General features: G+C 39.8%; 1 protein-coding gene across 7 annotated transcripts in view; it reads left to right on the top strand.

Moving 5' to 3' along the window:
* NMNAT2 (nicotinamide nucleotide adenylyltransferase 2) overlaps positions 1-15,162 on the top strand; it is a 217,688-nt gene that overhangs the window by 1,073 nt on the left and 201,453 nt on the right. For 3 of the 7 annotated variants that reach the window (XM_061383446.1, XM_061383449.1, XM_061383452.1), the window contains exons 2-3: positions 1,755-1,887; positions 3,361-3,436. In XM_061383446.1, coding sequence (XP_061239430.1) covers positions 3,375-3,436 — 62 coding nt within the window. In that variant the 5' untranslated portion in view covers positions 1,755-1,887; positions 3,361-3,374. Of the gene's footprint in view, positions 1-217; positions 584-625; positions 1,369-1,403; positions 1,552-1,754; positions 1,888-3,360; positions 3,437-15,162 lie in introns of those variants that run through there. The other 4 variants (XM_061383448.1, XM_061383451.1, XM_061383450.1 and 1 more) reach the window with 4 other exon arrangements.

The following is a 15,162-nucleotide window of genomic DNA, read 5'->3' as shown; positions in this document are numbered from 1 at the left end:
GATGCCGGGCCTGAAGGCTGGTGGGCGGCGGGCTGGAGCCGACTGGGCGAGGCGGCGGCGCTAGGCTGCGAGGCGGGCCAGGGGTTTCCCCATCACCGGGAGGGCTCTGGGAGGCGGGGTCCCGCCAGGACGGGGTCCCTGAGGGAGGAGAACGGCACACGACTGCCGAGATCCCTCTTCTGCCGACTGGGACAGCCGACTTTCCCCAGCGGGTCGGCCCCTCACAGAAATCCCCGAGACCCCACCCCACAATCGCACTCGGCGACGGAGCCTCCTCGGGAGTTCCCCGCTCTGCCTTCACAAGCCATCTCCTGTCACGAGGAGGCCGGAGTTGGGGTGGGAACTCATCTTGGAAGGCTGACAAGTGGTTTTTCCAGCACTTAGGACAGGGGACACGGTGCGAAGTTCAGGGCCGCCATCCCTCTGAGAGGCACCCCTCCCCGCAGTGGGAGTCCCCGGGACTTGCTTATCAAAAGCAGACGTCCCATTTCCTTTCTCCTCTTCAAATTTCCTTCTGTCGTGTGTCCGCAGTATTTCAGAACTCATCACTATGTATCTTTTGGGTTGGAGAGGAAGGCATTGGGTAAGATAGTGTCAAGAAAAACAGACACGCGCAAAGTTCCAATGAAAGGTTTCTTAGGAAATGGATTTTCATTCTTAGACCCAATCTTTTTGAATGCTTATTATGTGTATTTTATCTCAGGTTTGAGGCAAAAAAGAAAAAAAAAAAAAATCCAGTAACGAATGGGTTCTTCATAATATGGAGTGTGAGAAGTAGCTGGGGAAGTTGTTATCCTCGTGATTTGAAAGAATTATTTAGCATTTTACAAATTATATTTTCCATTGGTATTATGGAGCTGACCCAAAGTACTTTAGGATGTGTAACGGATAAACCCCTCCAGGAATGCCCGCCTCATTTCATGGTTAAAATAAGAATTTTAAGGGGTTGTTTTCTTTTGACTCGGGATACCTGATCCTTTCATGCTGGGTGAAGAGGCACTGTCAAAATCCTATTAAAAGACTGGACCAATGTCTATGTGTATGTTTGGAGGAAATGAAAGTGCAAGCTGCTTGTAGTTAAATCCCAAGGAGAGATTATCATTAACGAAATAGAAACTGAACTATGCCCCATTGTGCTGCAAGCGTCTACTGTGATGTGGTGTGACACGCGGTTTGATTGCAGCTGTACAATGCCCCCTATCGTCCCTCCTCCCACCGAGAGGCCGCCCACTCATGGGAAAGAGAGACACCTAGTGAAAGATTGTTCTCATCTCTGGTTTAGAATCCGACTTTTCTTCAACCTGCGAGCCCAAGGATGGAGATTATTGCTACATAGTACTGAAAATGGGTTTCCTCGGTGGCTCAGCGGTAAAGAATCTGCCTGCCAATGCAGGAGACATAAGAGACATGGCTTCAATCCGTGGGTCGGGAAGATCTCCTGGAGGAGGGAATAGCAACCCACTCTAGTATTCTTGCCCAGAGAATACCATGGACAGAGGAGCCTGGCGGTCTGCAGTCCATAGGGTCGCAGAGTCTGAAGCGACTGAGCACGTAGGCACACAGTACCTAAAATACCATAGATTTCCTTTCTGAAATTTATTGGTTAGATTTTTTTAAAGATCTTAACCAGAATAAAAAATTTTATTATGTAAAACAACCACCCCCTTTTAGCACCTTTTATGTCTATGGCTCCTATGTCCAGTCAACAGTTTATCCAGTCAAATGTTTATTACTGAACATTTATTATATTTCAGACACTGTCCAGGTTACTATGGATACCACTGTGGAAGAGACATGTTCCCTGTCTGGGAGGAACCCACCTTTTGGTAGAGATACCAGAGAATAGAGGTGGGATTTGGATGCAATATTATGAGTTCGGCAGTTAAGGTAAGAAGAAAGTGCTTTAAGTGTGCTGATGAAGTTCAGACACATAAGCCTTCTTTGTATTTTATAGCAGCTTTCCTAAGAATTTTTCAAGACTCTTCAATAGCTTTAGAGTCTCTACAAACCAGATAGAATAGTAACATTTACACTTTACAGATTATAGAACATTGATACCCATCTTGAAAGTAACTTTAAAGTCAATAGGATTCAGAAAGATTATGATCCAAGTTTATATATTGCTTAATGTACATTTTCCAATTTCATCTCTTTCTATTAGCCCCCATCAACAGGTTTGTAGAATACAAGCATCTTCCTGCAATATTATTCACCTTGTTCCCCCTGCCGGAAAAGGTTACATCGAAACTAAAAGAAATTATAGAAGACAAGCTGTTTCATTTTGTTTCATCCTACCTAATCTTAAGTTTTTCACTTTATGCCTAAGTGATTTTATGGAAAAATCATAAGCTAGCAGATCTGAGTGCATCCCAAGTCTTCCATCTCAGTCTCTGAACTTCAGTTTTTTCCTTGATTAAAGGAAACATTACCTATCACAGGCTTTCTGTAAACTTTAATGATAACTGTATGCATATATGGTGGCTCACCTAGGGTCCCACAGAGTTGGACATGACTGAAGTGACTTAGCAGCAGCAGCAGCTGATAAAGAATCCACCTGCAATGTGGGAAACCTGGGTTCAATCCCTGGGTTGGGAAGATTCTCTGGCGAAAGGAACAGCTGCCCACTCCAGTATTCTGGCCTGGAGAATTCCATGGACTGTATAGTCCATGGGGTCACAAAGAGGTGAACACAACTGAGTGACTTTCACTTTTTACTTTCATGAATATATGAGTGCCTGACATACAACACTGGCATTTGATGAATGTTAATTTTTTGACCTGTTGCTCTTTTATCAAGCTAAAACTAGTAATATAGAACTACTGCAGCATAAAATTATTTTTTTAAAAAATAGGTTATCCAGTCTTTGTCTATAATACTCATAAATCTGACCACACACCCAAATTTATTCTCATTCAGTGCTAGAAGATAGATTTCTTTGTCCTCGACTCTGATTTCAGAAAAGAATACAGTATCAGGACATTATGAGTCAGATTCCAGCGGGTGGAAACTTTAAAAAAAAAAAAAAAACCTTTTATCACTAAAAACAGCTTAATATAACCACACTTCTGCCCAAGTAAATAGAGTGGCCAGTTTTCAACCAGACACCAAGTACTTGCTAAGAAGCTACTCTTAACATTGCTATTGAATTTACTCAGAGCTTTGGTAACCTGATAATTAATATATAGCAAGCCTCCTCCTTTTTACTAATAATACCCATCTCACCTGTTCCATGAACCCTTAACAAGTACTAATTTATTTTGATAATTAACCTACATATTCTGATTGTTTACAAATCTTGTGTACAATAGATGCTTCATAAATGTGTTTCTATTTTGATGAGAATGATTTGTCAATTGCAGTACTCAAGGACACAATGTATAGGAGCCCTTCTCTTCAGTACCACACCTCAGACGTGGAACTAAGTGATTCAATCAAGTGAGTAATTCGTTCTCTTCAAATAGTGAGTTGGATACAAGTTGATTAAACTCACTGGCAGCCTTTCTCAAACAGTTTATTTATTCTCAAACAGTGTGAATTTATTCATTCATTTCCAAGAAGGAGTCACTGAGCCTCCAGAACAGTCAGGAAGCATTGCAGTTCAAGATTTAAGAGAAGAAACTTCTGGTTTGGGAGACAGTGAGATGACAGTGGTAGTCAGAGCTTGCTCCCTCTCCTCCACTCCCCTAATAATTCCCAAAGGAAACCTTAATCTTCAGGAGTTTCTCTTAACTCCCAGTAAGAAAACACTTCTGGTAAAGAACTACACCTTAAAATCCTATCTGCTGTTTTAATGGATGTAGACCATCTGGAGAAGTCAGGAAGAAATGCCCATAGGGAAGACTGAAGACTATTAAATTAAAACCTTGGCCTCTTATACTTTATGTTGTCCAAAGGCCTTTGTGTTCATGGATTTCTTTACTACTCCAAGAACTGTACTACAGAAACCAGCATGGGGTCCCTAGTCTAAAATCAATGTATTTCATGTCAAAATATGTGGTATTACGCAGAAGCTGCCTTTTTTCCCCCTTAAAACACCCAAATAAAAGGAAAACAATTTTTTCACTATTTTATAGTCACCTCTTTCCTTATATCTGGAGCATAGTCAACTATTTTTGAGCACGGAGAATATGAAACTGATACTGTCATAAATCTGCTCTTCTTCAAAACCATAGGAAACCACACGTGTGCACACATGCTCATACGCATGCACACAGTCCTCTTTTCCCTGCCTTTATTATTTTACCACTTCCATTTTCAGTTGAAGTTAAAATGTGATATAGATGAAAAGCAAAGCAGCTCACGATATGCATTTGTTACTTCAAGGCTGATTATGGATAGGTACCCAAGTACTGTTCTGCTTTGCTTAGCTATCCTAGGATGTTTTCTATTCACAGAAAAATTCTATATGTTATAAACCTAGATAGTTTGTCTCACATTTATAAAAATCCTTAATATCATTGGATTACAAGATATGAGAGCATGTCCCAGAAGAAATTAGTGAATTAATATATATTTTAGTCTATATTTTAGCCATGTTAATCTTTAAAGTTTTTATTTTAAATTCTTGGCTTGAATTTTCCATTGGCTTTCCATTGCTCTTAGAATAAAGTCCCCAGTCCTTATGATGACCTACATGATCTGGTCCTTGCCTGCCTTTTCTCTAACATTTCCTGAAGTCAGCACTTTACCCACAGTGACCTTCCTTTAGGTCCTTAAATAAGTGGTATTCTTTTCTACTCAGAGCCTTTACACCAGCTGTTTCCTTATTTATATAACTTTTCTCCCTTCTTATGCTTCAAGCCTAAACTAGAACATCTTTGGAAAAGTCTTCTCTGCCCTACACCCCATCAAGCTATGCTAGCTACACCTACTACATACTCCCATAGCACCCTGCCCATCTTCTTCATGGCATTTGTCATATTTGTAATTCTTTATTCAATGTCTGTTGCCTCCAGTTGGCTATAAACTCTGTAAGTGCAGACACTACCTGTTTTTTGCTTACTGCTGTTTATCACTCCCCCAGCAGGTTGCCTGATACAAGGATGCTCATAAACGTTTGTAGAATCAATCAATCTTGGGAAAATTTTGAAGTTTGGACCCTGACTTTTCATATAAATGATTAAAATTCCTGGCCACCTTTCTATGGAATACCGAAGTCTAAGCAATAAGAGAGGCATTACTAAGCAATAAAAGAAGAAATTTTCTGGGCCTTCAGCCTGTCTGAGAAATTGAAACTATTATATGTAATTTACTTAGTCAGTAAAGAGCACACTTATAAAATTATGGATAGCTCATCTTTGAAAGGAGTGATGCTAAAGCTGAAACTCCAGTACTTTGGCCACCTCATGCGAAGAGTTGACTCATTGGAAAAGACTCTGATGCTGGGAGGGATTGGGGGCAGGAGGAGAAGGGGACGACAGAGGATGAGATGGCTGGATGGCATCACCGACTCGATGGACGTGAGTTTGAGTAAACTCCAGGAGTTGGTGATGGACAGGGAGGCCTGGCGTGCTGCAATTCATGGGGTTGCAAAGAGTCAGACATGACTGAGTGACTGAACTAAACTGACTGAACTCATCAACTATCTAACAGCAAAGTCTCATACTTCAATGTAGGAAAAAGGTCTTCAGTGTCCAAATTACTTTTAACTTTTATATTTTCTACTTTGGGCATAGGGGAACCAGTTAATCCTCTTTTTGTGTGGCAAAAGAAAAGCACACTTCTGGGGAAAGATGGCAAGAGAAAAGACAGGCAATCAGCTAGGTTGGAAATAGGATAGAAAAATTAGATTTAAAAAATCAGAAAATTGTCACAGTGTAGAACAGAAAACTCAGTGGTCTTTGTATTGCTCACTGGAAAGATGTTTAAAAATTCTGGCATTATTATTGTTATTTTTTTTTCTCCTGTAAAAAAGGCAATGGCACCCCACTCCAATACTCTTGCCTGGAAAATCCCATGGACGGAGGAGCCTGGTAGGCTGCAGTCCATGGGGTGACTAAGAGTCGGACATGACTGAGCGACTTCACTTTCACTTTTCACTTCCATGCATTGGAGAAGGAAATGGCAACCCACTCCAGTGTTCTTGCCTGGAGAATCCCAGGGACGGGGGAGCCTGGTGGGCTGCCATCTGGTGGGTCCCACAGAGTTGGACACGACTGAAGCGACTTAGCAGCAGCAGCTGCAGGATAGGGCTAAATAAATTTAATGTATGTTTCCTAAGGAGAGGGTCATATGCAGTTTCAAAGTAAATGAGATATTTATATTTAAGTTATATTTCTAGAGGCAGGCATGTTATCTAAGTTCATGGTGGCTCAGTGGTCAAGAATGTGCCTACAATGCAGGAGATGCAGGTTTGATCCCTGGGTCAAGGAGATCCCTGGAGAAGGAAATGGCAACCCACTCTGGTATTCTTGCCACAAAAATCCCATGGACAGAGAAGCCTGTGGGCCGCAGTCCACAGGGTCGCAGAAGAGTTGGAAACACTTAGTGACTAAACACCTAGCGACCTACCAACTAGATACCGTGCCCGGCAGCTGCAGGCACTTGGTAGGCGCTCAACAGGTGGTGCTGCTCTTGTTACACATATAAGGTGAATCAGAGCTTCACACAGTCAACTTCACATTCTAAATAATGTAGATTTAAAAAAATAATGTAAAATTGCATTTGGGGAGAGAGAGGTACACAGCACGCTGCCTTAAAACTCTATGACCAGTTGTATCACTTGACCAAGTATAAAGTGCCAAGAGAGAAAACAGCTTTCATCTACCTACAGAGGATATCTCAGTTCATTAGGAGTTTTATATCTGAATGAGATGAGGTCCAAGATCTGTCAACACTGAAGACGATAAGGAGGCTTAGAAGGAGCAAAACCACCTGCTTGTGCTTTCCCTGCCCTCTTTCAAACTGACATTTCTAGAAGGCTCTCTGGCTCACTCTCCCATTATCTTGCTGTCTCTCAACCAGTGGCTGTGAGCTTTCCTTTATGGTATCCAAAGTGATCCGACCCTTTGTCCAAGAAGTTATTCAAGGGTTTAGTTCTTGAAAAATAACCCTGTGGTAAACCTATAAGGCATGCCAACTCTTGGAATACCAACACTTCCAAAATGTAGGCAGCAGTGGCCTAGATGTTATGGAAGGTAATCAGCTTATAGAAAGTGAAGTTGAAGTCCTTTTTCTGTAAGTATTTGTTGGACAGCTAAATTGTAGCATTAAAGTGCAATAGGAATTTTAGGTAAAGATGTTAGAGACCATAGGGAGTGTTCAACTGATGATGCATTCCTATCTTTCTCTGCTCTTTAAAGACAAATCTAAACCAATCCTTTACTTCTCAGAGCCTTAATCTGGGTGTATTTAATGCTAAGGAGAAAGCTTAATGAGTTATGGATCCTCTAGAATTTTAGTTTAATTATTTATTCAGTTTTTTCATTCATTCAATCTTCAAAAACATATTGAGAATTTTCTGTGTGTTGGGTCATATGCTAGTCACTGGGGTACAAATGTGAACAATATGGTCTTGCTCTCAAGTGTTTAAAGCTTAGAGGAGAATTATGGGGCAGTTGTAGTATAGAGTGATAAAACTTTTAGAGGTCTTTGGAACCATTTCATCTTGAGATCAGGTGCAGACAGACATGCAATCAGATGGTCCTTAAGTGTTCCAGTCAGCTTCAAAGTCTTTCAGAATGAGGTTTTGCAGAGTTAACTTTTTCAAATTCTATTTCCCAGAAGGAAAAGGAATATTTACAATTCAGCTACCAGAAGAGTGATGGCAAACCACAGCTAAAAGTATTCTAGACTAAAATATGGCTGAAGGATGCAAACTTTGTAGTTCTATGTCACAGTTATATTTAGGTTAATAGAGCTTATACAAGTTGTATACTATAGTAGATGTAAAGTCTAACTATGACATATACTTGCACAGAAAATGGCCAAAAACACAATACTAAGAGCAGTTATTTCTGTGAGGCAAATTATTTATGGGAGGCTTTTATTGATCTCCCACCAACCAAAAAGTAAAGTAGATTTTATTGTTGTGGTGGTTGCTATTGTTGCTAGGAGTTTCATTGTTTGTCCTTGTTTTTAAAGACTGTCTGGACTATCTGCCAAGTTACGGAAACCTAAGGGTAAGGGGGAAACTGAATAGGAGATAGATTAAAAATAAATTTAATAGCTTTTTGCATACTGGTGATTAAAAAAAAAATGGCCTTATTAGAGGCCATTCCCTAGGACATGTCCTAAGGCTCACTGTAACACAATATCAGGTACTGATACTTTTGAACAAAAGTTGATCCGGGTGATCATCTTTGAATACATCATTGCTGACTTTCTTTGGCAATTCTGGATCTACTGGGAACCATCACAGCCTGAGAAGGATGAAATGCCCTAGAAGGGATTCACAAAGGATCATTTTATATAATAAAAGTCTAACATTAAACCTTTACTGAACCTTTTTGCCTTCTCTTCTCTTTAGAATTCTCTTCTCATCCCTCAACTTTAGGTCATACCTGACCCCTCCCAGTTGTATAGCAACCTGCATTTCCTCATTTCTCTGGAATGTGACCAGTCAGGAAACTCAACAGTTGCTTTGCTCTTTTTTTTTCCTAGTGAGAAAGAGAAAGATAGGGAGGAAAACTGAGTAGAGAAAGAAGCAAGAGCACGGAAAGAGAAAAGGGAAATTATAAAGTCTAGAGGAAGCGAGAGAAGAGATGGATGAGCAAAGAACCACATTACCTGGTAGTAGTAATAGTTGTTAGACACTTACCTATTAGAATCTACTTTCTGTGAAACTCTAAGAAATGACTAGATCCCCAGTCCAAATTAAAAACAAGAAAGGAACTTGTCAACCTCTGAAATATACTTTCAGACCCAGTGATCTCTATCTGCTGAATGGAACATCTCTGATTCTTGCTGTCTGACAAGTTCAAGATGTTTTCCATTTAATGATCCTTTTTGAGGCTGGTACAGACCATGGGAAACTTTATATTGCCATTTTAAAAGTTGATATTCCCCAAAACAAAATATATCATTTGAATTTGGCCTGCAGATACAATGTAGAGTATTACCCTTCTCTTACCTCTTATGCATGTGGTGGTGAAAGCACCCTATAAGTACAGAGTAGTGCAGTCGAAACAGTTGTTAAAACTACTAGACACTCTGCTGAAAATCCTCTTTTTCCCCTCAGGTGTTTTTAAGATGACTTGGAACCTTCTAATTAAATCTGACACTCTCTTTTAAATTTTTCATTCTTTTAAGCTTTCTGTTCTACTGGGTAATACTAATCATGTTTCCTTTACCCAAACTATTTTTACTTTGAATCCAATGACACTTTAATTTTTTTTTTTAATTTTAGTACCTTAACCTCATCTTTAATTCATTATACTGTTATGGTTCTAGTGATACATAATAAACACTTGGCTATAAATAATCCATAAATGGAAACATAATGACAGGACTTGGTCACTTCTTGGATGTGAGCACTGGAGAGGAAGAAATCCAGGAGACTCCAGGTTCCTGCTTGAGAAACTAGATGAAAATAGAAATCATAAGAGAAGAAATAGTTTGGAGTGATGTATGGATGTGAAGATAATGAAGTTTTGTGGACATGTTGAACTGGAGTGGTCTGGAGTTGAGAGATCTTGTGATCTGAAGAACTTGAAAGAAATCTGACTAGAGTTGTAAATTTGGGAGTCATCAATATGTAGATGTAACTGAAGATACTTGAGTGGTTTCAGAAAGCTTGTCTATAAAGTAAGAGAGCTAGGAGAGGTTTTGTCTTACAGAGAGGTGAGAGCCTTCAGCAGAAAGGATCCAGGATAGAAAAATAAGAGATAAAAGAGAGGCTGAGGAGATAGGAAATGCGGCCTCTGAAGAAATGGGAAGAGAGACTTTCAGGACACAAAGGCAGAGATGGAAATCTTTTTTCTGATAGAATAATAATGAGATGGTAAATTATGGAGTTTCTCCCCCCAGCCCCAATATTTTCTTTTATCCCTTGCCCTCTAGGATTTTAAAACTTCAGGTTATAAAATCACATAGATTCTGAAGAATCAGGACAAAAACTGATGATTTAAGGGCAAGGCTTTCAGCATCAGAATATATTAAAAGTCCTTCAAATTGATATATACAGAAAATCAGAGAGGAGAGCAAGAAACAAACGGACTTTGTACTCTGCCTCCCTTCATCCCAAGTCAGAATCCCGAGGAGACTTACAGAGATTCTGAATAGGTTTTTGACATTTGAGAACAGAGGAAACCTCAATCCCCATTACTGAGTAAAAGCCAAAGAGGTAGCAAGACCACAGAATTCCTCACATCCAGAAAGGCAGAGGAAAATAGTCAAAATGGTATTGTGAGCGATGCTTTGAATGTCCACATCTTCTCCAAGAACTCCAGTCACAAAAACATTTTCTTTTTTAAATTAAAAAATGTCTGGGTTCAGTCACAAGAGAATCATCTCTGGGTATCAGAAGTGAAAAAGCAGCACCACTAGTTTAGTGAACCTAGAGCTGTGGGCCTGATGGTCTTCTAGGTCTGGAAGCAAGTAGAAGTTGGCTAGGAGTTTGAATTCCTCAGAGTAGTGGGGATCAACAGCATCCTGTATAGGGTATGGCACCTTAGTCAGGCTCACTGTGAAACTGGGATTTGGGAAAACCTTCCAAATGGTTTCCACCCTGACCTAGAGTTTTAAAAAATGAACAAAGCAAGCCCCGGCTTGTCTGCAGTGGTGAAAGGAAGAAGAGAAACCAGGGCACCCCGTCTGCTTGCTTTCCTGCCTGACAGACAGATCTGCTGTCTTCTCCAATATCCCTGAGGGTCAGGAGGTCTGAGATACCTAGTTCTGGACAAAGGGGTTTCCAGATCTACCTGGAGGCTACACTGAAGTGTGTGCATGCTTCGCCGTGTCCAACTCTTTGCAACCCCATGGACCACAGCCCGCCAGGTTCCTCTGTCCATGGGATTCTTCAGGCAAGAATAGTAGAGTAGGTTGTCATTCCCTTCTCCAGGGGATCTTCCCCACCCAGGGATTGAACCCAGGTCCCCTGCATTATAGGCAGATTCTTTACCATCTGCTTTAATTTCAAGAACTTTAGAAAGTTCTCAGTGTATATTGTCTCTCCAAATATGACTTCCACCGTACTGTTTATCCTCTTCCTAAAACTACTGATTAGATGCATGCTTCATGTATTCTGTGTGTTGCTGTGAAACAAACCTTTCCACAACACAGTGGCATAAAACAATCTCCAAGATTCTGTGTGATAGGATTTGGATAGGTACTTCAGGGATAGCTAGACTCTGCTTCATGATGCTCAGGGTGTCAGATGAGAAGACGTGACCAGCTGGTGATCATTTGAATAGCTGGGTTTTTTTGGTTCACGTGTCTAGGCTACAGTGAGCAAGGCAGAACTCTACTTGAACTGTAAGGTGGATGCCTACACATGACTTCTCTGTGAGGTTTGAATTTCCTCACAATGTAGTATGATTTCGTCATGGTAATCATACTGTTTAATGGCAACTCAGAGCTCCGATAGTGACTGTTCCAGAAATGAGGCAAAAGCTATATAGACTTTCATTATCTAGGCTCAGAAATCACATACTATCCCTTCGACCATTCTTGGGCTTCCCAGGTGACTCAGACGGTAAAGAACCTGCCTGCAGTGCAGGAGATGCAAGAGATATGGGTTCGATCCCTGGGTTGGGAAGATCCCCTGGAGGAGAGCATGGCAACCCACTCCAGTATTCTTGCCTGGAGAATCCCCATGGTCAGAGGAGCCTGGCAGGCTACAGTCTGGGACTGCAAAGAGTCAGACAACGAATGAGCCACTAGGCACACAATAAACCTGCCCAGACGGGAGGAATGCAGGGGCTACACCCACCTCTGAATAGAAGGCATATCAAAGAATTTGTGGCTGCGATTTTAAGCTACCACAATACAGTTCAAAATAGATTTGTATTCTGCATGAATTCCTTAATCTTCCAATTCAGTAATTCTTCCTTAATTAACTGGATGAGAGTAATCCCTTTACAATGTGTGTGTGTATTAGATCATCACAATGTACACTTTAAATGTCTTATGATTTTGTCAATTAAAGCTCTAACAAAACTAAAAAACTTCGTTCTCTGTGATGAGTTTAGAGTTTATCTCATTGAATATTTTTTTAATCAAATGTTTGTTTCTCTGTTTAGCTATTTTTCATGTTCATCTTTACTTAATTCACATCTTCTGTGTTTGTCTCTTAAGCTTTGGGTTTTTTTCAGATTTTTTTTTAAATTTCTTTGAATGTATTTATTGTAAAGTCAGTTTAAGACTACTTGCCAATATGGACTTCTTTTCTGGTGGGAATGGATCATCTTCAGGGAACAGAGATTTAAACAATATTTTTTAAAGTATAGTTGATTTACAATGTTGTGTTAGTTTCAGGTGTACAGCAAAATTATTGTCTTTTTTTTTTTTCAGATTTTTTTCCATTATAGGTTGTTACAAGATTTTGAATGCTCTACAGTAATGACCTTGTTGTATATCTACTTTATATATAGTAGCGTGTATCTGTTAATGCCAAACTCTTAATTTACTCCTCCTCCCCTTTCTCCTTTGGTAACCATAAGTTTGTTTTCTATGTCTGTGAGTCTATTTCTGTTTTGTAAATAAGTTCATTTGTATCATTTTTTAAGATTTCACATATAAGTGATATATATTTGTCTTTCTCTGTATGACTTATTTTACTTAGTGTGATAATCTCTAGGTAAATTCATGTTTCTGCAAATGGTAATACTTCATTCTTTTTATGGCTGAGTACTATTCTTTTGTATATGTACACCGTATTCTTTATCCATTCATCTGTTGATACAGATGTTGAGGTTGCTTCTGTGTCTTGGCTATTGTAAATAGCGCTGTGAACATTGGGATGCATGTCTTGCTGAATTAGAGTTTTTGTCTTTTCTGGATATATGCCCAGGAGTGGATCATATAATAAGTATATTTTTAGTTTTTTAAGGAAGCTCCACACTGTTTTCCATAGTAGCTGTACCTGTTTAACATTCCCACTAACGGTATAGGAAGGTTCACTTTTCTCCATACCCTCTCCAGCATTTTTTATTTGTAAAATTTTTGATGATGGCCATTCTGACCAGTGCTGGGTGATACCTCATTGTAGTTTTGATTGGCACTTCTCTCTCATTTTTTCTTTGCATTAGTGATATTGAACATCTTTTAATGTGCTCGTAGTTACTCCTTGAAAGGAAAGTTATGACCAACCTAGATAGCATATTCAAAAGCAGAGACATTACTTTGTCAACAAAGGTCCGTCTAGTCAAGACTATGGTTTTTCCAGTAGTCATGTATGGATGTGAGAGTTGGACTGTGAAGAAAGCTGAGTGCCGAAGAACTGATGCTTTTGAACTGTGGTGTTGGAGAAGACTCTTGAGAGTCCCTTGGACTGCAAGGATATCCAACCAGTCCATCCTAAAGGAAATCAGTCCTGGGTGTTCATTAGAAGGACTGATGCTAAAGCTGAAACTCCAATACTTTGGCCACCTCATGCGAATAGTTGACTCATTGGAAAAGACCCTGATGCTGGGAGGGATTAGGGGCAGGAGGAGAAGGGGACGACAGAGGATGAAATGGCTGGATGGCATCATTGACTCGATGGACATGAGTTTGAGTAGACTCCGGGAGTTGGTGATGGACAGGGAGGCCTGGCGTGCTGCGATTCATGGGGTCGCAAAGAGTCGGACACGACTGAGCAACTGAACTGAACTGAACTGAGGCCATCTGTATGTCTTTGGAAAATAATATTATATACCTATGTATATAAAAACCCTCCACCTAACAAATAGAGAATTCATGCTCTTCTCAAACACACATAAAACATTTTAAAAATTTGACCAGGCTAGATATTTTAATGAATTACTGTAGTATAGACCACATTCTCTGATCAGAATTTAGTTAAATTAGAAATTCTCATATGTTTGAATACTTAAAAACACATTCCTGAATAACTCATGATTTAAATAAAATTTACACACCATTTACAGAAGAATAACAAAGAAAATGGGCTTTCCTTGTGGCTCAGTGGTAAAGAGTCTGCCTGCAGTGCAGGAGACAGAGGAGATGTGGGTTCAGTCCCTAGGTTAGGAAGATCCCCTGGAGGAGGAAATGGCAACCCACTCCAGTATTCTTGCCTGGAAAATCCCATGGACAGTTCAGCCTGATGGGCTACAGTCCATAAGGTCACAAAGAGTCAGATGCAGCTGAGTGACTGAGCACAACAACAGCAGCAAAGAAAAACACATGATAAAACTTGGCTAATGCAACACCTTGAGAACTACTGGTTTAAATTAACCTGACTTGGGGGGTGGGAGTGAGGCTCAGGAGGGAAGGGATATGTGTATACATATGGTTGGTTCATTTTGTTGTACAGCAGAAACTAACATAACATTGAAAAACAATTATATTCCAATAATAACATTTTTACAGACGAAGTCAATAAAACAGATAATATTATAAAATCAAGTCTAAAAAATAAAAAATACTTGTGTAATGCAGGTAAATTGAAGGAAATTTATGGCATTAAATGCACTTATTAAAAATTGTTTCAAACGAATGAGCTAAGCATCCACTTCAATAACCTGGGAAGTGAATAGAGTCAGCCTCCCCAAAATACAACTGATCAATGAATCCAAACCTGATTCTTTGAGAAGACCAATAAAATACATTTCTAGTAAGCTACACTGAAGAGAAGATAGGATAAATAAACAATATTATTTTTTCAAATAGAATTTTTTGAATAAGAAATTCAAAAGGGGACATAATTAGAGATTTAGTAGAGATTAAGAGTATCAGTAATGCTCAAAATTCTCCAAGCCAGGCTTCAGCAATATGTGAATCATGAACTTCCTGATGTTTAAGCTGGTTTTAGAAAAGGCAGAGGAACCAGAGATCAAGTTTCCAACATCTGCTGGATCATGGAAAAAGCAAGAGAGTTCCAGAAAAACATCTATTTTTGCTTTATTGACTATGCCAAAGCCTTTGACTGTGTGGATCACAATAAACTGTGGAAAATTCTGAAAGAGATGGGAATACCAGACCACCTGATCTGCCTCTTGAGAAATTTGTATGCAGGTCAGGAAGCAACAGTTAGAACTGGACATGGAACAACAGACTGGTTT

Source organism: Bos javanicus, chromosome 16 (genome assembly GCF_032452875.1).
Source record: "Bos javanicus breed banteng chromosome 16, ARS-OSU_banteng_1.0, whole genome shotgun sequence".
NCBI lineage: Eukaryota > Metazoa > Chordata > Mammalia > Artiodactyla > Bovidae > Bos > Bos javanicus.
The sequence above is the reverse complement of the archived record's forward strand: the minus strand, read 5'-3'. Positions and strand labels throughout refer to the sequence as shown.